Genomic DNA, 27,555 nt, shown 5'->3' with positions numbered 1-27,555 from the left:
TTTTTGTTATGAGATAGCATCTAAATTAAAAAGTAATTATTTCAACATTACCTGCTGGACAATGAATCTTTTCCTACTGACTCAAATAACACCTTTATAATATTTGATATCTTTTTTTTGTTTTTGAGACAGAGTCTTGCTCTGTCGCCCAGGTTGGAGTGCAGTGGTACAATCTCAGGTCACTGCACCCCTCGCCTCTTGTGTCAAGCAATTCTCGTGCCTCAGCCTCCTTAGTAGCTGGAACTACAGGTGTGCGCCACCATGCCTGGCTAATTTTTGTATTTTTTGTAGAGATAGGGTCTTAACCATGTTGCCTAGGCTGGTCTTGAACTCCTGAGCTCACGCAACCCTCCCACTTCAGCCTCCAAAAGTGCTAGGAGTACAGGTGTGAGCAACTATGCCTGGCCTTGAAATCTATTTTTATTCATGTGTTTGGTATCAGGCTTTCCATTCTGCTCCATTGATTTTTCTGCATTTCTATAAGTGTTTTACTTGAGGTGTGTTTATAGTATGTTTTAATGCTCTGGTAGAGTAAGTCATATGGTTACTATTCTTTTGCAAAATTCTCTTGTCTCTTTTCAGGCATTGTTTTTCCAAGTGGCATTTAGAATTGGGAATGAGAATTGATTAGGTTGCATACAATTTCCATTTATATTTGTATGCAATTTTCCCGTTCAGGAACTTCTCCCCAGCACTATTGTCTTCCCCTGATGTCTTATCTCCCTGTTATAGGACATATTTTATCATTGGGAAAGTGTTTCTTCATGAGTTCCTTCTGTTAGGAGCAAGTTGGCTTGAGGGCTACTGTATTAACCAGATGCCTTCAACTAAGTAACTTATGGTATCATAATGTAACATAATGTAATTAAATCATATTATGGCATTGTGACGTGGTTCTTAAAGTGTGGTCCGTGATCCATAGCATCAGTATCAACTGGAAACGTGATAGAAACAGATTCTCAGGCCGGGCGCAGTAGCTTACCCCTGTAATCTCAGCACTTTAGGTGGGCAAGGTTGGCAGATCCCTTGAGGTCTGGAGTTCAAGACCAGCCTGACCAGCATGGTGAAACTCCATCTCTACTCAAAATACAAAAATTAGTTGGGCATGGTGGTGCACGCCTGTAGTCCCAGCTACTAGGGAGGCTGAGGCAGGAGAATAGCTTGAACCTGGGAGGCGGAGGTTGCAGTGAGCCGTGATGGTGCCACTGCACTCCAGCCTGGGCAGCACAGTGAGACAGAGTCTAAACAACAACAACAAAAAACAAAAACGAAAACAGACTATCAGACCCACTCTGGATGTATTTAATCAGAAAATCTGAGGGTGGATTCCAGCCATCTCTATAAGCTCCCTAGATGGTTCTGACCATGGGAAAGGTTGAGAACCACTGGTGTAGTAGAGAGAACATAGGCTTTGGAGTAATATAAAATAAAATCCCACTTTACCCCTTTATAGCATTGCAATTTGGATTAAGTTTTTATATGCCTAAGTCTTGGTATGCTCTTTTGTAATATGGGCTGTAACAGGAGTAATCTGTGTTATAAGCAAAGGGTATAGATACGTAGTAGCTATTAGTGCTATCAGAGTGCTTCTTAATAAGTGAGAGCTGAAGTAGTGTACAATATGAGTATTAGAAAGAGTGATGGTGCCTAGGCAAATAGAAGGAAAGGTCTAGAAAGTAATGGGTGTTGCAGGTTTTGATGGGCTCTATATAGTTGGTAATGGCCAGAAGTACATAAGGATTCTTGTTATGGGAAGGTGAAGATAAACACTTTTAGTCTTGTTCACAGTTGGCACCTTTTAAGTGGGCAGACACTCGAAGGTGTGCTATCATTGAAAACTAAGAATTTGTGTTAAGGATATATGTAGGATTAAGTTATTCGAGCTCTGCTGTTATATTGCCCAAAATAAAACACTTCTCTCCTACATCTCTAGTTTTAAACAAAAATCTGTCATAATTAGAATATGCCAGTGGAATAAGGATTGATGTCTTCATTTGGTAAAGATTAATATGAAAAAGTAAATACACAAAGCCTTGTTTGTGATTGAGAAACTGGAAAAATTAAATGATGTAATTTATTGATAAATTGCTTTATGCCAGAAACTGGGTTAAGTGGACTTAAAAGGATGATCAGCGTTTAGATGTGGCTCATGAGCAGTTTATAATTGGGAGGGAAAAATAGCCTAGTGATGTGATATTACCTATGACAATGCCTACTGATAAAAGTAGCCTACTGATATGATATTACCAGTAATAAAGGAAAAACAAGCATGGCTATGGAAGCCGCAAGGTGGCTTCCCTTCCTAGAAGAGGGAACTGTTGCGCTAATCTTCAAGAATAGGTAGATCCTATCCCAGGAGAGGTGTGTAGAATATACTGTAGGAACTCATTCAGTGATTAGTTCTGCCTGAGGCCACTGGGGTCTTACAGTGATGGTGAAGGATATAATGGGAGTTGCCAAGCCAGACAACGAAGAGCTATTCTAAATGATGCATAACTGTTGGAGATTGAGGAGTAACCTAGCGTGAGGAGAACGTACAGGCTTGGCAGGGCAGGTGAGGCTACAGGTGAAACTGCGCAAGTTCTTCAGATGTTGTGGTTGACTGAAGAGACTCTTTGTTTTGTTTATTATTTGTCTTATTTTTAGATAAACAGTATTTTTATCTCCATTGTTGTAAGTCTTTCTTTTTTTTTAAATTTTTTAAAATATATACCATTACACTCAGATAAGGGAATTTAGGTTAGAAGTTCAGGAGAACTTTTATGTTACAAGTTCACATTTATACATCCCAATTTTAGTTTGGGTTCTATTCAGTCTTTCTCAACCTTGAAGGCTTTCAGCTGTGGGTTCAAAAGTTGGTTGGTTAATCTGACAAAGCCTCTTCCACCAGCGGCTGTGGCTATGAGTTATTCTTGCTACCTGCAATGCTGTTGCTCAGTGAGTTCTCATCATTCATGTTCCAGATTCTACAGTGTTCCCCCCTGAGCCTATGGATGTTTGTGTATACCTCGCTGGAGTCCTGACTTAACTTCAGTTCATGTAGCTGGGTTCTGACTCCCTGGCTAGCTTTTGCTAACCTTTTCCTCTTGGGGCCTGGATCCTAAGTTCTGTGGCCTCCATAATCAGCTGTAAGCCTGCTATGAATCAGAGAGATCCACTGGGAACCTTGGCTAGATTCCATCCTGACTTCTATACATGGTACAAAGTGCCTTGAGATCTTGGCTGTTGTGTTTCATCCACCAGATGATACCTGTTTAGTAGAGTGTAGATAACCCCCCATAACTAATATTGAACCTCTACTTAGCAACTCTTGGGGTTCTTTTGACTATTGGTCACACTTGTTGATAAGCTCCTCTTGTCTTAGTCCCACATAGCCAACCACTGACTTTTATCCTGAATGAAAGATACGTATTTTTATATTGTAAGGATTATAAATTGCTAAATTCTGTGGATTCTTACAATATAATATCCTTTAAAATAAAATTTCTAATTTAGTCCTGGGCTATTTTGATAACCTCTTCTTGCCCTCAGCTTTTAAAAACTTAATACACTACAGTGTTATTTCCAAACTACGTGTCAATTCCTGTCAAGCTTTCCTTCTCTTCCCAAAAGTCTTTGCTGTCTGTACAGTAAAGGCCAGATTCTGTAGAAGGCATTGAGAATGCAGAGTGTCTGGTTCTAACTTTCCTTTGTGGCCTTATCTCTCACACTGTCTTTTCATCCATATTCTTTTCAGACTTGGAGGGCCGCTGGTAGCTTCTGAAGACTGGGGAGTTTCACAACTCCTTGCCTTTGCCTGCTGTTTCTTCAGTGTGGAATTCTACTGTCTCAGTTCACTTCCCAGAGGAATCCACACGTTTTTCAAGACCCACTTCCAAATTCCGCCTTGTCCTTGAAGCTTTCACAGATCCTCAAACCAAATGCATTTCTTCCCTTTTTCTTTCATGATACTTTTAACTCTATCAGAGTATATATTACCTTCTATTTTCTATGTTTTTATGTACAAGCTTGCTTTTACACAAAATTATAAACTTCTTAGGCAAGATTTCTCTTTATATCTACATTAGCACTTGCTCACATTGTTTTGTCCCTACTGGGTTTTCAAAAATTGTTTTTTCCATGATTAGGATTTTGATGGTCTAAGAAATTTTACTTTTTGCAAAGAAGGGTACAGTGGAGGAATTTAAGTCTTTCAAATGGTTGTCTGTTTTTTCTAACCCCTTCCCTTTCTCTTGTACGTGTCAGGTAGAGGAATCTGGGTGAGTGCTTGAGGCTGTGTTAGAATGAATAATATGGTTTGGGGAGGAGCAATTCCCATGGATCTTTAACCAATTAGGATAATGGTAATACTTTGTTTGAAAATTGTTTAAAAATAGATCATAATCCTAATGATTTATTGATATTCCTAATACCAAGTACTGGGATAGCACTTTTACATCCTCCTGCAACAACCCCATGCGGTTCATGTTTTATCCCTTTTTATACAGGAGGAAACTAGGCTTATACAGTTTTCTTAACTGAGATTAAGTAAGAGATGCAGTCAGGTTTTCATGTCAGATCTGTCTGATTTCAAAGCCTGTGTTCTTCATCACTGTGCTCTCTTGCCTTAAGCGTTTGGAAAGTATGCATTTCTGTGAATCTTTTTTTTTTTTTTTCCTTTTTTCAGACAGGGCATCACTCTGTGCCCCAGACTGGAGTGCAGTAGCATGATCTCAGCTCACTGCGACCTCCGCCTCCCGGGTTCCAGGTATTCTCATGCCTTAGCCACCCAAGGAGGTGGGATTCCAGGTGTGCACCACCACACCCAGCTAATTTTTATATTTTTAGTAGACGTGAGTTTCACCACATTGGCCAGGCTGGTCTCAAACTCCTGACCTCAAGTGATCTGCCCACCTCAGCCTCCCAGAATGCTGGGATTACAGGCATGAGCCACTGTGTCTGGCCTGGAAAGTATGCATTTCTGACCTCACTTTCCTGCTATGGAGATCAAATCAAGTTCACCAGCTCACAGTAGAAACTAGTGATTTCAGTGTCTGCCCTTCTCCAAATTAGCTCATTAGCTTGTAGGTGCTCAAGAGGTCAACACGGTAAGTTACCTTATCAAATTGAATAATAGATAAGAGAAAGAGGCTAAAATGCTGAGACACTTATGTCAAATATAGTTACTTTTTGTTGCATATAATTAGATGCCAGGTAATTAAGAGAACTTGTTGGAGGGTGGAGGAAGGTTTAGAGGATAGTGAGAATTTATACATTTTTCTAAAGTTGAGGTATAGTTTACTTTTAATGGAGAAAAGACTAAATTGAGGTATTTTGTATGTACATGTCTACCTGTTTTTCTTTATATGATATATGCAAATTCTGTCTTTTTCCCCTCTTTCTCTCTAACCAAGTATGACTTCCTATGGAGATATTGTGTCCTCAGAAACTTTTGAATCAATGAATTATTGTGGGAAAAAAGAAAGATTAGTAGAAGGAATACCTTATTGTTTTACTCTCCATCAGTGTACATACATTGAGATAAACATATATGGAAACTTTTAGTTGATTTATTTATTCAATCACTATTTATTAAACATCTATGTGTCAAACTCCATCAGGATGAGAGATAAGACACACCCAATGTCTTCCTCAGAGATTCCTTAATTGATCACCCAGAAGAAAGTAAAGACTCTTTAATTTTATATATAAGAAAAAGAGTAATAATACAAAAATCAGTTGTTTATTAAGACCTTATTAGATGCTAGGTCATTGAATATATTAATGTTATAGCATTTTATCCTTATAATGACTGTGTGTGAGAGATACTACTATCTTTGTCCCAATTTATCAGATGGGGAAGGGTAGAGGGGAACCAAAGAGACAATGGGAAATGAAGCAGCTTCTATAAAGTATTTCATTCTCGCTATCTTACTACTCTGATTCATCTATTTAAATTATATATTATTTTGGTGTATACTGTGTGAAGGATTTTCTTTAGAGATTACTTGTCCAAAACTTTATAGAAGTAGCATTCCTTGTGCCTGTTCTGACCTTGTTACACAGACATGGGTCTGAATCAAGGATGTGCCATTTTCTTATTGGGTAACCTTGAGAAAGTTACTTAATTCTCACAGCCTCTGTCCCCTAGCTTATAAAATGTAGATTAAACCCCATTTTGCATAGCTCTGAAAACACATGTTGGTAAGACCTTAAAAGTTTATTTCTCAGTCATTTTCCTCTTATGCATTTCCATAAAATAGCTCAAAATAATCGTGTGATCATATAAAAAAGATTTTGCTGAAATTTTCAGCTTGACTGAAAATGATTTTCTTGTAAATTCCTTGAGGTGTTCCAGCAGCCCAATAAGTTCAGTTGTGATGTTGGAGAGTAAACATTGGAGTTGAAATTGGAAGCCCTGTATTTATTTTGCTACTTTGTTGTTCATTTCTTATTTTAAGAGACATGGCGTTGCTTTCATTTAATAATTAGCTTATAAGTTTTTACTACTTGTTGATGCTTGAAAGGGCCACCAACTCAGCAGTCAGATGGAGAAATAACCAACACCCCTGATGTTCCATTTGGATAATGGTAGCTGGTTACATAATGAAAATAATGCTGTTTCTATCTGTTTAGCTAAAAAAGCAACCATGACTCAAGATAAAAAATCTCTCCTGAGAAGCTTCTTGAATGCCCAGTTTGACGTTATACATTTTGTACCATTGGTTACCCCTGTGAGGTCTTTCAAGGGGTACATGGTTGTTCATGTAGTGGTTACAATAAGTGCATTACTAAGAGATCTTTGTTGATTAAACCAAAATTTCATATGACAATGTAGATTCACATTAGCATATTGTTCTGTTGTGATTTTAAAATCTTGACTTAAAGTGGTATCTGAATATAGTGAAGATGTGTTTATTCAATATTTTCGCATATGTCCATCCATTTGATGATAGGCCTGTGAGAATTAGAAGTGTGTGTCACTTTATAAAATCTAATTTTAGAAACATTGCTTAGAAATCAGTTATTTTTTTTTATTTAAATCAGAAATTTAATTTTTGATCTTATATGTACTGAAAAAAGTTGTTATTTAAAAGAATCAATGGTAAAATATTTGAGGTGAATAATCAAGACCTAATTTATTTGAGTGTGCATAAATGAATTTGGTTATGCCATACTTATGGAGAAAGTGCAAAACTAAAGTATTTCTATTTTAGTGTACAGTAGGGTGCAACTGCATAATGCTTATTTAAACAATGACTTTTTTACAGAGTCTTTTTAAAACTAAAATCAGGGTTATAATTTTTAATACAAGGATCAACTAACAATTATCAAATGCTTACTCTAATATATGCTAGGCATTGTGCCAAGTTTTAGCTTATATTTTATTTTTATGACAACTCAGAGATGGGTGCTAAGATACTTGTTTTATATCTGGAGAAATCTGGGCAGGGAAGGGTGAACTCTTGCCAGAGTTACAGGAGGTTTGGAAGGTCATGGGAGGAGCAGTGTGAAACCATTCACATTCACTTAACCATTAGTCTGTTGTTGCCTCTATAGTGTCACAAAAATGCTATTTGCTTACCTTTTTATGAGGATTTTTTTCTAGAAATTTAATGTTTCTAGAATATAAACTGATAAATAATAGACAGGAACTAAGTAGTTCATAAAAATCTTAGGAGGACAGGGACAATGCATGCCTTATTTACTTCACTATGTACCTAGCACATGGTAGGCTAGTTAATTCATTTTAGTAAAATGAATCAATTAAAATGTCATCGTAGAATAGTGGTATTAAAAAATCCTATGTACATCATGATTTTAATTTTGTGTGTAAAGCCAACATTCGAGTGTTCTTGACTGGCTGACCTAGTTTCGTACATAATACAGTGTCAGAAATTAAAATGGTTTTGTTCTTTTATTTGTGTTTCTAGATGTTGGTGAAAATAGTATGTCTTAAAATATCTTCAACTAATTGTGATGTCAGAAAAAAATGGTTTTGTTTGTTTGTTTGTTTTTTCGGAGCCTTAGTTTGAAATGGGTTGTCATGGTTACTACAAATTGGAATCTAATCAAGAAGAGTCTCATGAGGTTAATCAAGACCATGCTGCAGGTATTTTAGTTTTAGAATGAAAGGAAACAGGTCTTGACATCTCAATCTATGTAAACTGTTGAACCTCAGCAAAAACTCTACCACAGAGGATTATGAATTTAGGTTGATAGTTGCAAGTGTAGATGCTTCTAGCATTCAATTTGGATAATATAAAAGCTTTTTTTTTTCTTTTTTGGTGAACTTTTGCAGACCGTTGCTCAGGTTCTTTATGTATTTCTAGTCTTGATGACAGAAACCTGGATAAACTTTTTTGGGTGTTCCATTTTTTTCAGTTATGTCTTGTTGATTCTATCATTAAATGTCTTTCAGATAGGGGTTTGAAAAATGTAACTTCAACTTTTCTGGAAGTCAGAATACCATTTTAAAATAAGTAATCTTAGAGCAAAGAAATTGAGGAACTGGAACCCAATATAGAATGCTGGTCACAGATGATGGAATTCTAGCTCTTTAACTAGAGTCAATGTTTAGATACATGGTATTCCATTCAATCTAGGATGACATCAAATCTTAGATTCACCATTATGTATATTTCACTGAAAGAAAATCACGGCCAATTAAACTGATACAGTGCTTTACGCCAGTTTTGATAAACACATGCAGTCATAATGCCACTATCACAATTGAGATCTACAATTCCAAACACGATGCATTATTGCTTAGTCTAATATTTAATGATACTGAAAGATTTTAAATTTTTCCTGTTTTCATCATATCCTGTGCAATCATGAGAAGAAACATGTAAACAAAATAAATAGTTTTAAGGTGTTTCTTAAACTTTTTCAGATTCAGATCTGACTCTTCTTTTGAACTCCCAGTTGTCAATGACTGTTATTTCGCTTATCTTGTTCTTTATGCAGTGAATTGCATCACTAGTTCAATACTTCCGTAATCAGAAATGCTCTACTGTTGTCCCTGGGGTTTTCTTTCAAGTGGATTAAATCCATTATGCAAGTTTTGGCCATCATTTTCTTATTTGACTAACTCTAGCTTTTGTTTATTTCTCAGTTGAGTAATATGTCACTTGAAGTTAAGCAATTTCTGTTCAAAGTCAATAAGAATGTTCTGACAGATTAATGCTTGAAGCATGCTTCATGTATTTATTTTCGTATATTTCAACATGCTTTTCATATATTTTGTTATTTTTCTTTATACTTCTTTTCAAATAACTTTTGTTTTGGATAGTTTTTAAAAAAGTTTCCACTGTGAACCATATCTCTGATATCTGAATTCCCTTTAGAGAACTTGAATAAAATTCAATATTAAGAATTTTGAGCTTTAGTGATTTAGAGAATTATAAATTATTAAAATATGTTCATGACATATATAACAATTAACTTCAATGTTACCATACCTAAAGAATCAACTCTTTCGATTTTAGGATATTTCCTTTGTTTTAAAAATTTGGATCCTATGATTTTATGACAATTATGAATACTTCTATATTGCTATAACAATCAACATTTTTTTTTTTTTTTTGAGACGGAGTCTCGCTCTGCCGCCCAGGCTGGAGCGCAGTGGCCGGATCTCAGCTCACTGCAAGCTCCGCCTCCCGGGTTCACGCCATTCTCCTGCCTCAGCCTCCCGAGTAGTTGGGACTACAGGCGCCCGCCACCGCGCCCGGCTAGTTTTTTTTTGTATTTTTTTTTAGTAGAGACGGGGTTTCACCGTGTTAGCCAGGATGGTCTCGATCTCCTGACCTCGTGATCCGCCCGTCTCGGCCTCCCAAAGTGCTGGGATTACAGGCTTGAGCCACCGCGACCGGCCAACAATCAACATTTTCATATCTATAGTATATTAAATTTCATTGCTATGTCATTCATTTAGTTTTTATATGGCATGTGCTTATATAATTACTTTTGGATTATTTTATAATAACTTGGATTTTTACAATAAAAATTTTAAAAAGAAATTTTCCAATAAATATAAAATCTGTATATGAGACAGATTTATATTTCTAGAACATACCTCTCCAACCCCAAATCCAATTTTCAAATCTCTTCTTTTAGGAAAAAAAAAATTCTTAAATATATTCCAAATACCAGAAAGGAAAATCATCTATAGTCAAGAATCAGAAGATGTTTCTTTATACTAGAATTATAGGTAATGAAAATATCATATGATTATAAGATGTATTTATTTGGGTTGAGAGCTAGAGAAGTGGATGATTTTTTGTGTTAAATCCTTTTTCTCTCATACATATGCCAATATATCTGATCTTTGTTTTATTTTTTCTAAAGTAAAATTTTCTAAGCATCTCAAAGTAAAATAAGATAGATGATTTTTTAAAGAACTTTTTGGGCATTTATTTAAAAGAGGGCTTTTTTGTTAAAATTGTTACCAAACAGTTTAAATAATTACTAGAATTGTGTGGCTCTTCATATATAAAATTCTAGTTCTATTATATGATGTTAATGTCATGTGAATATCTTGCATAAAATTTTGAGCTTAAATGCATACAGTACTTGTATTTGAGAAATTATATATCATGATCAGGGCAACTCAAATTATTAAAAGATGCTGACTCCAGGTGTTTCAAAAGAAATTATTTTATAGTCTGTTTAATGGAAATGACTATTAATAGTCACTTTAATTCAACAGCTTATTTAGATACTTTAAAAATAATTTTTATAAAGTCGGTTCTTTAGAGGTTAAATATTTTCTTGTCATTGTTGTCTTTGGATTGCCCTTAATACCCTGAGACTTGGCTATTTGTTCTTGAAAGACCAATTCTGTAATTTTGAGCTGTTTGTCATTTAGCTTAGGCAATGAATCATACAAAATTTTAGACCCCCAAAATATTTTTTGTGTTAATATGCTGATTTTATGGATGATTAATAGCAATTCCCAGGATGTCCTCAAAAACAGGGATTTTGCTGGCGAGGGAAATTTTGTTACATGTAGCAATAAGAGTTCATTATACTTAATAATGAATATTTATTTCCTTTGTAGTTGGACATTTTAAAAATGGCTTTTATGGATGCTATCAAGCATACCTACCAGAATATTAAAATATATAAACTGCACATATCTTTCAACTCTGTGATTTCTATTGAAGGGCAAGAACAGATTGCTGAAGGTTCTTTAAATTCAAATATAAATCTTATTTATTCCTAATTTAAATGATAGAATTTATCCTTTAAGTCAACAAAACACTATTGTAGTCAAGAATGGGAATATTTCGGCTACTTCATATATTGACGTTTTTTTGAGGATGACAGTCTGGTGATTAATGAATTCCAAGTGTTGCTCTAGTGCTGCTCTCCAATGTACTCTGAGAGTATTTAGTGAATGCTGTAGAAAGTACCACATTGTTTGGCTATAAAAAGAAACATTGTTCTTACTTTTTAAGAATATGTGAGTGGGGCAACAAACCAGCTATTTCTGGTTGAAACAACTTCACTTAGTGATAGTTTCTTTCAAATACAGTGATATATGAAAGAGTATAAAACACTGTGGACTTTTATTTACTTAAAATTTTCAAGTTTTTAAAAAAGTAATAGTGTTGTATTTTTTTTTAATGGGCTTAAATGCTTTAAAAATCTGGTTAAACTTATACTCTTCCTTGGAAAGCTAAACTAAAAACAAAGAAGTAAGGAAATAATGTCAGACTAGCTAAAGGAAGTACCATAAAATTCAAACATGTTTCTTAAAAGACACTAACAGATTTTTGTTCATGCCTTATCAATTTTTATTTAACATTTAATCCTAACATGTAGCTAGTTGGTTTGAAAACCAAAGGCAGATGGTAGAAATGGTGATTTAGAATGGTGAAAGATAGACTGCTACAAATGTGTTGGACTAACAGTAAGCACTGATGACGAAAACAAGAGGAGACAGAAAAACTATTAGAACTAGACTCAAAAACTGTAAACCTTATCATGAGGGCCTATACATGTCAGTAAATCCCTAAGCTATTGTATAATCCAGCAAAGACATAGTATTAAAAATTATTTACCAAGTCAAAAGACCATAAAGCATCAAACTGAGGTAAAATGTGCTTATTAAGGAAGGTTGTAAAACTAATTACAGATTGGGCCTGAAGGAAAATCTAGTCCATTTACACAAATATGAATTGTACAGAGACATTCTTTGACCCAAAGATATTATTTAAAGTAAAGCCGAGGCCAGGCACGGTGGATCATGGCCGTAATCCCAGCACTTTGGGAGGCTGAGGTGTGCAGATCACTTGAGATCAGGAGTTTAAGACCAGCCTGTTGAACATAGTGAAACCCCAGCTCTATTAAAAGTACAAAAATTAGCCGGGCGTGGTGGTGCATGCCTGAAGTCCCAACTACTCAGGAGGATGAGGCACAAGAATTGCTTGAACCTGGGAGGCAGAGGTTGCAGTGAGCCGAGATCCTGCCACTGCACTCCAGCCTAGGACACAGCAAGACTGTCACAAAATAAAATAAAATAAAATAAAATAGAGCTCAAAGAAAAACAAACCACTTGGAAGTAATAATCAAATTATCCTAAATGCTTAGAGGAGAAACTAATAGGAGAATAAATTATCCTAAATGCAAAGGAGAAATCAAAACAAAACAAGTATAAACAGTAAAAACAATGCTAGTACTATTAATAGACTATACTCAGATGCAAATAAGTATCTGCACTGTATTTACATTATTAAAGTGAAAAATGAGAACATGAATAAGGAATTCAACTCCTGATACTAAAACAACAAAACAAATATATGGAGAGGATGTAAATAATGCGTACATAAGTAGTAATTAATGATTTGACAAATATAGAATTGAAAACTGTGTAGCTTTTTTTTTTTTTTTTTTTTTTTTAGACGAAGTCTGACCCTGTCGCTCGTACAGTGGCACAATCTTGGCTCACTGCAGCCTCTGCCTCTCGGGTTAAAGCGATTCTCCTGCCTCAGCCTCCTGAGTAGTTGGGATTACAGGCACCCACTGCCGCACCTGGCTAATTTTTCTTTTCTTTTCTTTTTTTTTTTAATTTTTAGTAGAGATGGGGCTTCACCATGTTGGTCAGGCTGGTCTTGAACTCCTGACCTCAGGTGATCCACCCACCTCGGCCTCCCAAAGTGCTGGAATTACAGGCATGAGCCACCATGCCTGGCCCTGTGTAGCCATTTTTTAGGAGAAGGGCAAAATAGACTTCTTGAAAATTTAATGAAAAGGAGAACAATAATGTTGTAATGGCTTTCCAGAGTTAGACATAACTTGTGGTAATGGGTTAGAAATTGCAGATGAAATGGATGAGTTTCTAGAAAAAATATAGGCTGGCCATGGTGGCTCACGCTATAATCCCAGCACTTTGGAAGGCTAAGGCAGGAGGATAGCCTGAGCCCAGGAATTTGGAGACCAGCCTAGGCAACTAGTGAGACACTGTTTCTGTTTCTACAAAAAAATAGAAAAATTAGCCGAGTATGGCAGCACATGCCTGTAGACCCCGCTTCTCAGGAGGCTGGGGTGGGAGGATGGCTTGAGCTTGAGAGGTAGAGGCTACAATTAGCTGTCATGGTGCCACTGTACCACAGCCTGGGCGACAGAGTGGGACCCAGTCTCAAAAGAAAAGAAAAATAAATAAATTGAATCGAGAATTAGAGCTGTTGGATCTAACAATGATAGAATGAAAATTATGAAGAAAGTTATCAAAGGTCTACCCTCCAAAGGCTCTGGGGTCATTCATAGAAACAAACTTATTAAGTCTTCTAAGGAAGGCATTACACACTCTTTATAGCTTTACAGAGCATAAAAGAAGCCAGGAAGCTTGAGTTTATTTCACATAGTGGATACATTTCTACTAACATTTACAATGAAATTGCACAAAATGAAAAAGAAGCCATCCTTTCTTATGAGTATGGTTGTAAAATCCTAAATTAAATTACTGTTACTAAGTGGGATTATTGCAGGAGTTCAAGAATGGCTTAGTTAGTAGAAAATTATTCATATATTAATTAAAGAAAAATCATGCTTATAGTTATATAGATTATACGTGGCAGAACTAGGTATCAAACTCAGTTTTGTGGTACACCGATAGTCACTGTATATTCCTTGGGAAGTCACTGTTAGAGAAGAAATGGCAGCACAAATTTCAAAGGAGTTTCTTTGGAGTTTCCTACCCACCCCCCCTTTTTCTTCCTTTTATTTTTTGTAAACAAGACCGCTAACAGTAAGAGAAGCAAAGGAAATCTTTCATTTAAAACCAATAAAAACATTTAGGAAATTGTCTGGATAAAAAATATGTAACCAGCTATTAAAATGGCTAAAATGTAAGACATGGACAGCATCAAATGCTGGAGAGAATGTAGAGCAACAGGAACTCTCATTCATTGCTGATGAGAATGGTACAGCCACTTGGGAAGACAGTTTGGTAGTTTCTTACAAAACTAAATATGTTCTTACTATATGATCCAGCAATCATGCTCCTTAGTAGTTAGCCGAATGAACTGAAAACTTAAGTCCACACAGAAACCTGCAGACAGATGTTTATGGCAGCTTTATTCATAATTGCCAAAACTTGGAAGCAAACAGGATGTCCTTCAGTAGGTAAATGGATACACAAACTGTGGTATACTCGTACAATGAAATATTCATGATAAAAGAATGAGCTATCAAGCCATGAACAGACATGGAGGAACCTTAAATGCACATTACTCAGTGAAAGAAGCCTAACTGAAAAGGCTACATAACTATATTATTCCAACTATATAACGTAAACTATGGAGACAGCAAAAAGATGAATTGCTAGGGATTTGATATGGGGAAGGAGGAACAAATAAATAGATCATGGGATTTTTAGGGCAGTAAAACCATGACGTATGATATAGTAATGAGGGGCACTTTATACATTTTTTCAAAACCAATAAAAAGCATGAACCCTAATGTAAACTGTGAGCTTTAGTCAATAATAATGTATCAGTATTGGGTCATTAGTTGTAACAAAATTACCACAGTGATACAAATTGTGTATAATAGAGACAACTGTATGTGTGTGCTGAGGAGGAGATGAAAGGAGTATGTTTGTACTTTTTGATCAATTCTTTGTAAAGTTAAAATTACTCCAAAAATTTATGAATCAAAAATTAATATGGAAAAATCTGCATCTTTTGCCTTAGCCACTTGAGGCCATCGTCATCTGTCTTCTAGATCAGTTGAATTTTCAGAGAAAGGAGACATATAAAATGACTTGCCGGCATGAGAAAGAAAGCACTAGAACTTGTATTAATATGTAATTTTACAATCAGAAATTAAGCTTCACTAATAAAACATAGGTAGGCACTAGAATGTTACTCAGTTTGTGGGTCAGAGAGTCCACGTGTGGTGTTGGAGTTGGGCTGTGGGAAGAGAGGTTGATTTGAGCTGCACTAGGAGTTGCCTTGTTGCCCTCGTGTAGTTAGCACCTTTCAGTATAATGCAGGTTACATAAACCAGGTAAGTGTTTTACACATTGTATTATTTATTAACTAATCTTCATGATGGACAGGTGAATATGTTTGCAAAGAAACTGTACATTGAATACAGTGAAAATGGAAGCACCAGTGACCCACAAGAAAATAGCAGAGTTGATGGTTATCCTTTGTATCAACGTTTTGTCAGCCACGTTATAAGAAACAATCAGATCTAATAAGAATTGAACCCCCAAAAGCAGTTATCAGACTATCTGAAATAAAGATTTATATTCACCTTTACTAAAAATATACCATTAATAAAACATGTTATGTTTGTTTTATATAATATGAAACAGACATTTCATATTATAGACTTTTGATTTCATAAGTAAACTTTTATTATTCTTTTCATTTTCATTTTTTATAAAAGCACCCATGAATACAGCAGCACATGTTATTTATAAGTTGTGTCAATTCTTTTTCTTTTACTCATAGAGTTGTGTGATCCAATACGTCTGGAGATTGCTGGTCTGAATGACTCCAACAGTTTCCCAGCTGGTTTTCCTATCTCTGGTCTTACTTTCCTCCAAACCATTTTTCATATTGCCACCAAGAAAAGCACCCCAAAATGCAACTTGGATTCTGTCATTTTCTTGCTTAAAACATGTACTTTCTATTTTTTTATGCTAAGGCCTAACACTGGTCATGTAAGACACTGATAGGGGCCTGGTCCTCCTCCCTAGCCTTATCTTCTACTATCCCTGTTCCTGAAAGATCTTTCTCTCTGTCTCTCACGAGTATCTAGAGGAATTTCATGTCCCCCTTCATTAGCCTGTGTCTGTCTCATTATTCGAGTATGTTGAGCCCTCACTGCCTTCAAGAAGATGTTTTCTGCCTGGAACTTGGGTGTGATGTGTCCTTAAATAGCTACCTGCCTAGTCCACTGGGCCTGGACTATTGGTATTTGCTTGTCATCACTGTGACAAACTTCAAGTACCTCTAGGGCTTACTGTTTTGGCTGTCTTCGTGTGTATAATATATGTTTGTGATTAGACAAATTGATTAAAGCCGTATTTTAGAAGGACAGTGATATTTTGTACAATGTTAGTTGACACAAGATGTATTATTATAAGCCTACTTATCTAAAAATAGATCAAGGATTATAACCAATGGTAGTTTTATTTGTCAAACTTTGTTTTTTAAATCTTGTATGATTAACACTTTTTAAAGATATCACATATTACTAATACATTTATTGAGAGACAGAGAAATATGTAAAAACTTAAACTAACATACATAAAATAGTTAAAGCAAAAGTTACTTTCTAACATTCTCCAAAAATTTTAGTTCTTATCCTTTGACCAACTTTACATTCCAGAAGATCACTAAGGCTTTATAATAGTGGAAAATTTCTTCTTTTATTTGAGGAAATACTTGTCATAAAAACTGAATTAAAAATCTGTATATTGTAATCTATAATCTTTGAAGTGGCAATTTCTGTTCTTCAGAAAGTGAAAGACCACTTAGCACTGACTATATCACCTGATTATTTAGTTTTGGAAAACTTCTATTCATGTCTTCCTTTAATTATTCATTTTTCAGTTTGCTTCCCTCCCCTTCCTTCCTCCCTCTCTTTCCCTCCATTAAGCATGAGTTTTAGTTTAAAATGTTATTTCCTACTTGTAAGTCTAATGGGATGTTATTTAGGGAATTTTATAGACTTTCAAAAATAGTTATGTATCAAAATAGTAATACTTCAAAGACTAAAAACTCTTAGTATTAAAGTAAACTATGTCAGACTTTTAATTTGTTACAGACTTTCTGTATGTAAATACCTGAACATATGTATGTTCTAACTTTATCAGATCACCCAATGGACCTTATTTGGAAAGTCAACACTGTCTAGTGAGTGAGGCAATGGAAGCTGTGCACACAATCTTCTCTTGATTTCAGTAAAATCCCTCTCTGTCTTCAATCCTGTGCTTTTTCCTGCTGTATTGGGCCAAGTAAACTCAGTTTTTCCACATTTCCATCATCTCTTTCCTTCACATATATTACTGGCAAATACACATGCACATTTGGATGTATGAATTGTTCAATCTTAGCCTACATTATAGAGGTGCAGGTTTGAACTGTTTAAAACTGTTATCAGAGGACCCATTATGAAATTATGATCGATGCTTACCATGTGCCAGGTATTGTGCCAAATATTGTGAGGTTTACGAGAGTAGAAGCATTTTACTTTTTCTTTCAGTTTCTTAACAATTTTACTTTCCCTACAAATACATTTTTTGTCACTAGAAATTATTTATGAATCTTAATATACTATGTAATTTGATAGTTGACTGTAAATAACAAATATAAAACATGCTAAGTATTTTACAACTTTTTTGCTTAAATTTTGTTTTAATTTTTAAACTCTAGGTTCTAAGCTAAAATGGAATTTCATATTTACTTCAAATGCAGCTACAAAGAATCAGAAAATACATTTTTTTTCCTCCTTTTGAACGTTCAAAAAATAGGACATGCGATTCAAATGACTGGTTCTGTCTGTAGGAGCTTACACTGTAGCCCAGTCTTCTTTCAGCTTCTGGATGCCATTATTCTGCTAGAAATATACAGCATGTTCACAGATAATAGAAATAAATGTACTATTTACTTGTGTGATTTCTTTTTCCTGTCATGGATACTTTTACTTTAAAATGGAGGTGGGACAGGATCAAATAGAAAACTGTGTGGCAGCCTGGATATCAATTCTGGCTATTAAAACTTTGGACAAATAAACATGCAGTAAAATTGACTTTCATTGGATGTATACTTCTAGGAATTTATTAAATTAAAAAAAATTGAGATAGGGTCTTGCTCTCTCTCTCAGGCTGGTGTGCAGTGGTGTGATCATAGCTCAGTGTAACCTCAGATTCCCGGGCTCAAGCAATCCCCTTCAGCCTCCCAAGAAGCTAGGACTACAGGTGTGTTTCCACCACACTTAGCTAAGCTTTTTAATTTTTTTTGTAGCGATGAGATCTCACTATGTTCCCCAGGTTGGTCTTGAACTCCTGGCCTCAAGCAATCCTCCCTCCTTATTCTCTCAGAGTTGGGTTTCCAGATGTAAGCCACTGCACCCAGCTTCAGTGCTAGGAATTTTAACCCATGCACATGTTTATAAAATTTCCACCACTGTCAGGACATAGACTGGTTCCATCCCTCCAGAAAAATCCCTTTTGCTGTTACTTTGTAATGAGACCCTCCCTATCAATAACACCTGGCGACCACTGATCTATTCTCTGTCAATGTAGTTTGAATTTTTATGAATGTCTTAAAAATAGAACCATACAGTATGCAACCTTTTGAGACTTTTTTTTTTCCCACTTGGTATAATGCCTTTGAGATTCATCTAACTTTTATGGGTGTCAGTGGTTCCTCTTTATAGCTAACTGTAGTATTTTGTAGTATGGATGTACTGCAGTTTCTTTATCCATTCACCCATTGAATACCATTTAGATTGTTTCCAGTTTGGGGTCATTATGAATAGAACATTCAAGTACAGTATTTTCATTTCAAGTACAAAATTTTCATTTCTTTTGTGTGCTGCCTAGGAGAGAGATAGCTGGGTCATGGTAAGTGTATATTTAATAAGAAACTTCTAGACCATTGTCTACAGTAGTTGTACCATTTTGCATTCCACCAAGAGTGCAAGAGAATTTTATTTGATCTGCATTCTTACCAACATAGTATTGCTGGTATTTATGTTAGCCATTCTAATACATGTGTCATGAGATCTCATTTTGTTCTTAATCTACATTTTCATAAAGGCACTTGATGTTGAAAAGCTTTTCATGTGCTTATTTGCCATTCGTATATCCTTTTTTGAGAGAACTGTTTAAGTCCCTGGCCATTTTTAATTTGGGCTGTTTTCTTACTGCAGAATATTCTAAGTTCTTTATATATTCTGGATACAAGTTATTTGTCTGATATGTGATTTGCAAATATTTTCTCCTAGACTGCTGCTTGTCTTTTTTATTCTCTTAATTGTGTATTTATAGAGCAAACGTTTTCAATTTTGATAAAATCCAATTTACCATTTCTTAAAAATGTACTATGCTTTGGCGTCTTAAGAACTTGTTGCCTAAATCCAGATCATGAATGTATTTTTGATTTTTAAAATTTTACAGTTTTTCACTTTGTATTTAGATGTATTAATCATTTTGAGTTAATTTTTGTTAAAGGTATAAGCTTTAGGTCTGGATTCATTTTTTTAGCATACAGTCCAATTATTCCAATATTATTTGTTGAAAAGACTATCCTTTCTCTAATGAATTGCCTTTGAACCTTTGTCAAAAACAAGTTGTTCATGTTTGTGTGGCTCTATTTCTAGATTCTCTATTTTGTTCCATTGATCTATGTGTTTGTCAATATCACATTGTTTTGATTACTGTAGCTTTCTTTATAATAAGTCTTGAAATTGAAGTTTATCAATTCTCCAGCTTGCTATTCTTTTTTGAGCTTTTTTAAAATTCTAGTTCCTTTATCATGCTGTATATTTTAATATCCGCTTATCTGTACCTACAGAAATCCCACTGGAGTTTTGACTGGAATTGTGTTACAAATACAGATCAATTTGAAAATAATCTTCACTGTACTGAGTCTTCTAATCCATGAACAGGATATGCCTCTGAATTTAGTTAGGTCATCTTTGATTTCCTTCATCTATGTTATGTAGTTTTCAAAATACAGATCCTCTACACATTTTGATGGAGTTACAGTCAAGTATTTTCATTTTGGGATCTTAAAAATTATTTATTGCTATTATATGGAAATATTTGTGGTTTTCAATCAATAAAAAAAGGGCAGCTCCCTCTGTGCATTAGGAAACCCCTTCCCTTTCCTTGGCCTTGAGCTATAGAGCATCTCCTTGTATTCCTTCTAATCCTCTGCTTCTGAGTTTAGGCTGCATTGAGTCCAAGCTGGGGTATACTGGAGGGGAAAAGTAGTTATTCAGCTGCTTTTCAATTTACTTTTCAGATTCTTTGAATTGTTGCTTTACGGATTCTCTCTGGGTTTTATAGCTGCGTTCTGTTAAGGTAGAGTAAGCAACCACTTGCTTACTCCCTCTTAACTGAAATTTGAAGCAATACCAGTTTCTTTTGCTGTGAATAGAACTAAATAATTTGAAAAACATTGTAAATATGTTTTGTTAGCAGATAGTCCTCCTGAGTATTGAGATCTTGCAGCATTCTTCCCTTGTCTGCTCCCTCTCAAGAAAATGACAGTACAACTCCTTTCCCAGCCCTGAATACCCAGCTCTTATTTATGGTCTCATTTAAGTATTGATTAGGGAAAAAAAAACCTTTTTTGGCTTGAGTAGTTGTAATTGAGTATGTGATGTCAGAGTAATCTGTTTGTGACAATTCTTCTTAAAGAAGAGAAGTCATAGTGTTCTATCTACATAACTAGGTTTGAGTTATTTAAGACTGCGTCTGCTGGCAGCCTTGGCAATCTCTAGGGAGAAGTGGAGGACTGATATTTAGAAAAATGTATGAGAAATGTATAAGAAAAATGTATGAGAAATTTGATATTTCACAATTAAAACTTTTATGTAGCAAAGTAAATGCTGAGATGTGAAGGCAAATATTTTAAAGAAGGAATGAACTCCCTTAATTTACATAAGAGCCTTAGATTTTTTTTTTTTTTAATTCACTGCTTTAAAAGCTGATTTATCTAGCTAGAATTCTGCAGTGAGAGTATTAAAAGCTTTTGGATTGTAACTGGTGCAAGTACATTTTCTTTTACATTTGTTGGCCACTTTGTTTCAGGTTTGTTTTAGGTATGCCAAGCGCAAGCCAGTATAACCATGAATTTCTGAACCCATCTCCTGTAATAATTGATCCTTTCAATGTAAGTTTTAATTATGTTCTGGCTTAGTATAATGATATATAGTGTTATATAGTTTCAGTTCCAATCTGGTTTTCCCTAAAACGGAAGATATTTAGCAACATTTGTATCTGCTATTACTTGTTCTTGTACAAGAGAAAGGAAGTAAAGAAATGGTTAGTTTTGTGTTTGCAATGGAGGAAGAAAGTGTTCACTTGCTTTTTCAAAAGTGGGAGAAAAGTGCTCTACATTCCCTTTTGCTTTTCTTGGAAGAAATATGTACTGTAGTAAAAAAAAAAAAAACAACAACAAAAAACATAATTAGAACTTCTTGAAAAAACTAGCTGGTATTTCAGTTATACCTCATTTTGATGAAGGATGGGTATCTGGATGCAGGGTTGGGTACATGGTCATGAGGAATTGAAAAAGCATAGACTTTAAGGTCAGAGAGATACGAGTTTGGATCTAAGCTCTGTCATTAAAATGGTGGATATATTGTTTAATAACTCTAAGGTTTTTGTTTTTCTGTCTTATGTACAGTTGATTTACCTACTTAATTGAGAGACTTGCTTAGTGAATTTAACAAGAACATTTGTAAAGGGGCCCAAAACTATGCCTGTCATATAGTGGCATAAGAAATAGTGCAGTCATTATACAATAGAGCAAAAAAGTAAGTAGTTTAATAGCTTAGAACTCTCTGAAAAAAATCACAGGATGAGTAGCAAGGAAACTGATTAGCTTATTTAATATGGGCAGATTCCAGCCATCAGGGAGGCCCAACATTGCCTAGTGTGGTAATGCCAGCACATGAGAGGACTTTGAGTTACATTGGCATTCTACCTGTAACTTATGACATCAACAAAGGTCCCAGAAATAATACTTCATTTTTCTTCTAGCCTTGTGAATAGCATTGACTTTTGGAAACTTTATAGGCAATACCAAATGTGAAATTGTTTCAATTAATATTTTTTGTCAGATAATTTTATTGACATTAAATCTCTTTCTCTTCTCTTTAAAACATTTTTTAGAGTCAGAGTCTCATTCTGTTGTCCAGGCTGAAGTGCAGTGGTGCAATTATAGCTCACAGTAACCTTGAACTCCTGGGCTCAGGCAATCCTCGTGCCTCAGCCTCCCGAGTAGCTAGGACTACAGCTTTGCTCTACCACATCTTGCTGATTTTTAAATATTTTGTAGAGATGAGAGTCTTACTGTGTTGCCCAGGCTGATCTCAAACTCCTGGCCTCAGCAATCCTTCCCCCTTGACCTTCCCTCTCCTTTTTTTTTTTTTTGGAAGGCCAACTACTTCATCTGTCATCACCCACCATAAAATTTTATAGGAGCTTGGTTGCCTGAACAGGTTTTTAAAGTTTTTATTAATTATAGTAAATTTATATTAAAAATACTTTATTATAAACAATATTCCTTGTAGAAAGTTTGAAGATACTAATATGCATAGGTAAAATAAAGCAAACTTCTCCAGAGTTTATTCCTATTTTCTTCAATGTATAGAATTCTATATTATTTATTTCTGTATGCATTTGTTTATACCAAAATGAAATGCTGTTTTGGTTATCCTCATTTGTCAACTGATTTTTCTCTGCTAATGCTCTTTACTTTTTCATGTTAATTCATTTTCATCTTAGTTATGTCCATTCTCACATCCTCATATGTACCCAGTTCATCCTCACATTGACTCAGATGCCCCTAAACCATGTACAGGTACTTTGTCCTAATTAGGGTCTAATCTGGGACTTTGCTTGGCATTTGGTTATGTCCTATAACCTTCAAGTAGTGTCCACTATGACTCTTTTTTTGAGGGGATCAAGATAGTTGCTCTACAAAATATTGTGCCATCTGGATCTTTCTGGTTTCTTCTTTGTGGTGGTGTTAACTTGTTCTTAAATCCTTGTATATGGAAAAGCAAGATCTAGGCAACATCGATTTAAGTTAAATAGGTTTCAAGTAGAACATATGTATGTGGGGTCCTGGATGCCACCACGCATCCCACCAGGAGACACAGCGTCCAGGGGGGCCGCTGTTCAGGGAGTACTCTTCAGACCACAGTCTCAGTGCTGCTTTCTGAGTCTGACATGCTTCTACTTCTTATGTTTGATATCACTGTATATCAAAGAATCATAATTTTTTTAGTCTAATAAAAAGTTTGTACATTTTTAAAAAGTTAATTTCAAGTGTAACTTTGAAAAAACTCAGTTTTTACAGAAAATGTATATTTTAAGATTGTTGATCACACCATTTATTATCAGGGCTTTCTCTAAGACTAGGGATGTATTATTTGAGGTTTCCTAATGTGGCGCCTTTAGTCTCAAGAAAACAGTAAAACACCTTAGATATTGTAGATGTATGTTCTGTGTGATTAAAAAAAATACATATAGACTTTTAAAGCCTGTAAGAAGTTGTGATGAAGACATAGCTTATGATCCTGGAGAGAAATAATTTAACTGGGAGCTGATCATTGGTCAGTCTAGCTACTCTGGGAGTAAGAAAGATTAGAAGATATTTGCAATGGTTAATTTAATAAAATATAATGAATTAATAGAAACGATTAACAATAATGCCATGAAACATGTTTTTAATTGACATTTACTTCATTTTAATTTACTAAACTTTGAGGAAATTACATATTTTTATCAAAAGTGAAAAAGTTGCCATGTAATATATCTCCTCTCTCACTCTCCTCATATATATGCATAATATTCTTCTGTCAAATAATTTTCAGTTTATACCCCTTTAGCCTTGTGAGTGCTTCAGAATACTCTATTGCTTCTTAAAAAACATTATTTCTAAAAGTTCTCCTGTAGAACGTTATTATAAAGGAGTACCTTTAAAGAGACATTTAGGGTTCTCTTTCAAAATAAGCATATTTGATTACTTGATATGTGGAACCAACTTTCCCTAGAGACGAAGATGAAAAGAGTCCTCGAAGGAAGTGGGCTTAGTGAAGACTGGTCATTGTGATAAGTATTTCTCACAATTCACTTTTGTTTTTATTGGCTCTTGCTCTTGGCATTGATTTAGAAGGTTTAAAAATTCATTTTCTTTGCTTTTCTTAATATGAAGTATTAAATATTAGTACTTGTTGTGTGGGGCAAAGATTTGTGAATCCAACAATGTCTTTTGCTCTTACATGTAAATGGTGTTAACTTAATAGAAGAACACAAGGGCATTCTGGGGCAAGAGGGTCTGTGTCTGTGAACCATCAATCTTCAGGTGGGGGACGTGAAATTGCCTTGTGATTCCTGGGGAATTCAAGTACTCATGTTCCATATGTACCGAGCCCCAGTAAGTCTTGTTCTTTCTCTTTCCTTTGCCTGTCACTGCCTTGTTCAGGAGTATGCACTTGACTGAACAAGTGGAATAAAATTTGCTAGGCCATCCCTATGCCTAGTAAAGGGTCACCGAAATGTCAGAATTCTAAATACGGTCTTGTATGACTCTTCAGAGGTGTGTCTGCATTTTCCCTAATCTGATTTTTTTTTTTTCAGATTACTCCATCCTGCTGCCCTTTGCCTCTGCAATAACCTGAAATGAACTTTTATCTGTATAATTCTGAAATTTTTTTTTTTTTTTTTTTTTGAGACGGAGTCTCGCTCTGTCACCCAGGCTGGAGTGCAGTGGCCGGATCTCAGCTCACTGCAAGCTCCGCCTCCCGGGTTCACGCCATTCTCCTGCCTCAGCCTCCCGAGTAGCTGGGACTACAGGCGCCCGCCACCTCGCCCGGCTAGTTTTTTGTATTTTTTAGTAGAGACGGGGTTTCACCGTGTTAGCCAGGATGGTCTCGATCTGCTGACCTCGTGATCCGCCCGTCTCGGCCTCCCAAAGTGCTGGGATTACAGGCTTGAGCCACCGCGCCCAGCCTACTTCTGAAAATTTTTACCAGGACCTTCCCTAGGTGTAACATACCTCCCAAAGTCAAGGACATTCTTTTTATACTTAACACAGAGCATTTAGACAAATGCAGTTTTCTTTTACCTTTCATGTATGGAATGATTTATGGTATGCATAATTTAAGCCTTACAATAACACTGTAAGAATAGGTACTGCTATCACCAGGATACAGATCAGAAGGCTGTGGTTCAACTTCCACCCCTTCAGTTTTGAGGTCTGGATTTTTCTTTTCAAAGGAATTGGCACCTTAAATGGGTAGACAGTTCTTTCTCTTAACAAAGAGAGCTTGACTGTGAACTTCCTTCAAATTTACTCTGCCATTTCTAAGTAAGTATTACCTTCTGTTTGTATTAATAAATAGGAGACCATATGGAGGGGGTACTAATTATGATTAATAATTTATGTAAAAAGCCATTTTTACCATCTGGTAGAACTTTCTATAATCTTACTTTTACAATTTAAAAACACATACACATTCCTAATCTGTAATTGAAAATTACTTTTCTAATAGATGATGCTAATGATTTCCATACTCTGTTACAGTTTACAAAGGAATATACTTATGGTCTTATCAGTCTGCTATAAAGCAGGCTTGGTTTTGAATTGTTAAATGGTTCCTCATGCAAATGTCTTTTATATTCCATGACATACTAGGATGATTTTTCTTTTCTTTGCATTTTTTTTCCTTGTCCCATGTGGATCTGTTAATATTGGAAAGGAATTTCACAAGGAACTTAACATGGAAGCTATAACAACAAAAGTCTCTGAAAGTAGAACATATTTTCAGATCACTAGTGATTTTAGTCATTTAGTTTTTTGAAGATAGCAAAAAGGATCTAACATAAGAATATAGATAAATTAGGTCACAGTATTATCATAATCTCTCATTTGTTTTCCTTTAGTATTTTTCAGCATAATAAAATGTATGTCAAAATAACATGAAAATACCTGAAATGAGGTTTTGTTAAAGAATTAAATTTATGAGATTTATGTAAAAGGTTCAGTTTTGGTAGTGCTGATGGTACAAACTCCCCTCTTTTAAAAAACTGTTTTTTAAAGAAAAGCTTGAAACCTTCCTTTAAAAAGGTTTACAAGACACTATCATGTTTTGTTCTAGCTAAACAAATTTCTGTTTGACAACTTAAATAGTGCAGAAGTCACTCCAGAAGGAATAAATTGGATGTTTCACAGGTTTGAATTACATTCTACTGCGGGATCAGGCCCATAGCATGAATTTAAGAGTTTCTGCCTTTTGGTAGGATTCCAAAGGCTGATTATCTCGGACCTGTTTTTCAAAAGTAAGAAGCAGAAGATAAGCTTGTGGCTCTTTTTTCTCAGACTGGGTGGTGATCCTTCATTGGGAGTTGAATGGAGTTTTGGGGTAGGAATTTTTATGGGGAGGAACTGTAGGGTGTGTCTGCCAGTGGAATGTTCATTCCAAGGAAAGATTCCAGGATAGAGTGGGCCTAGGAATGGAATTAATCCTGAGGTGGCGCAGAGTACATCACTTAATCTTCCTGCATAGTGATCGCAGGACAGGCATGTTTGAGGAGTAACATCTCCGGGGAAAGAGTATATGCTCAAAAGTGTTCTCTCTAGATGTAAAGCATACATACAAAAGTGATATTATAAATACTTGAAAAGGGAAAATTAGTCTTTTTCATCTGAAGACATTTAATGCTTACTGCGTGTTACATGTGTAATTTAATCTGAACACTATTTGATTGGTACTATTCAATTTGAAAGTTGAGGAAATTAAGGCTTGGATGTTAAGTAATTTACTTAAGGTTATATAATGAATAGTGGAGTCTAAATTTGGCCTTACGTCTTTTGAACTTGAGTTGTTTCTTAGTCATGATCCTATTGTGAAAAACAGGCTGTTTCTAATTATGTGATGGCTGAACCCCAAGGAGAGCCAAGAGCCAAGGAGGTCCAGTGCAGTTGGACCTCCTATAATCCCAGCACTTTGGGAGGCCGAGGCAGGTGGATAACTTGAGCCCAGAAGTTTGAGACCAGCCTGAGCAACATAGTGAGACCCTATCTATACAAAAAATAAAAATTAAAAAAATTAGCCAGGTGCGGCGGTGCACACCTGTAGTCCCAGCTACCAGGGAGGCTGAGGTGGGAGGACTGCTTGAGCTCAGGAGGCGGAGGTTGCAGTGAGCTGAGTTTGTACCTCTGTACTCCCACCTGGGCCACAGAGTAGTCTCAAAAAATAATAAATAAATAAATAAGAATAGAAAGAAAGGAAAAGAGCCAATGGGGATTGGTTTGGAAAGTGTATCTACTCTCTACCTAAAGCAGCATCTCTTATGTGTTTATCAAA

General features: G+C 35.5%; 1 protein-coding gene across 2 annotated transcripts in view; it reads left to right on the top strand.

Annotated features, from left to right (window-relative positions):
• The window catches only part of COBLL1 (cordon-bleu WH2 repeat protein like 1), a 163,693-nt gene that overhangs the window by 23,422 nt on the left and 112,716 nt on the right, over window positions 1-27,555 (top strand). The window contains exon 3 of one of the 2 annotated variants that reach the window (XM_025404313.1): window positions 19,049-19,069. The exons of the other annotated variant lie outside the window; for it this stretch is intronic. Within the exon in view, the coding sequence (XP_025260098.1) occupies window positions 19,049-19,069 (21 nt within the window). The remainder of the gene's footprint in view (window positions 1-19,048; window positions 19,070-27,555) is intronic. 2 annotated transcript variants of the gene reach the window in all.

Source organism: Theropithecus gelada, chromosome 12 (assembly GCF_003255815.1).
Source record: "Theropithecus gelada isolate Dixy chromosome 12, Tgel_1.0, whole genome shotgun sequence".
In the NCBI taxonomy this organism is placed as follows: domain Eukaryota; kingdom Metazoa; phylum Chordata; class Mammalia; order Primates; family Cercopithecidae; genus Theropithecus; species Theropithecus gelada.
The sequence above is the reverse complement of the archived record's forward strand: the minus strand, read 5'-3'. Positions and strand labels throughout refer to the sequence as shown.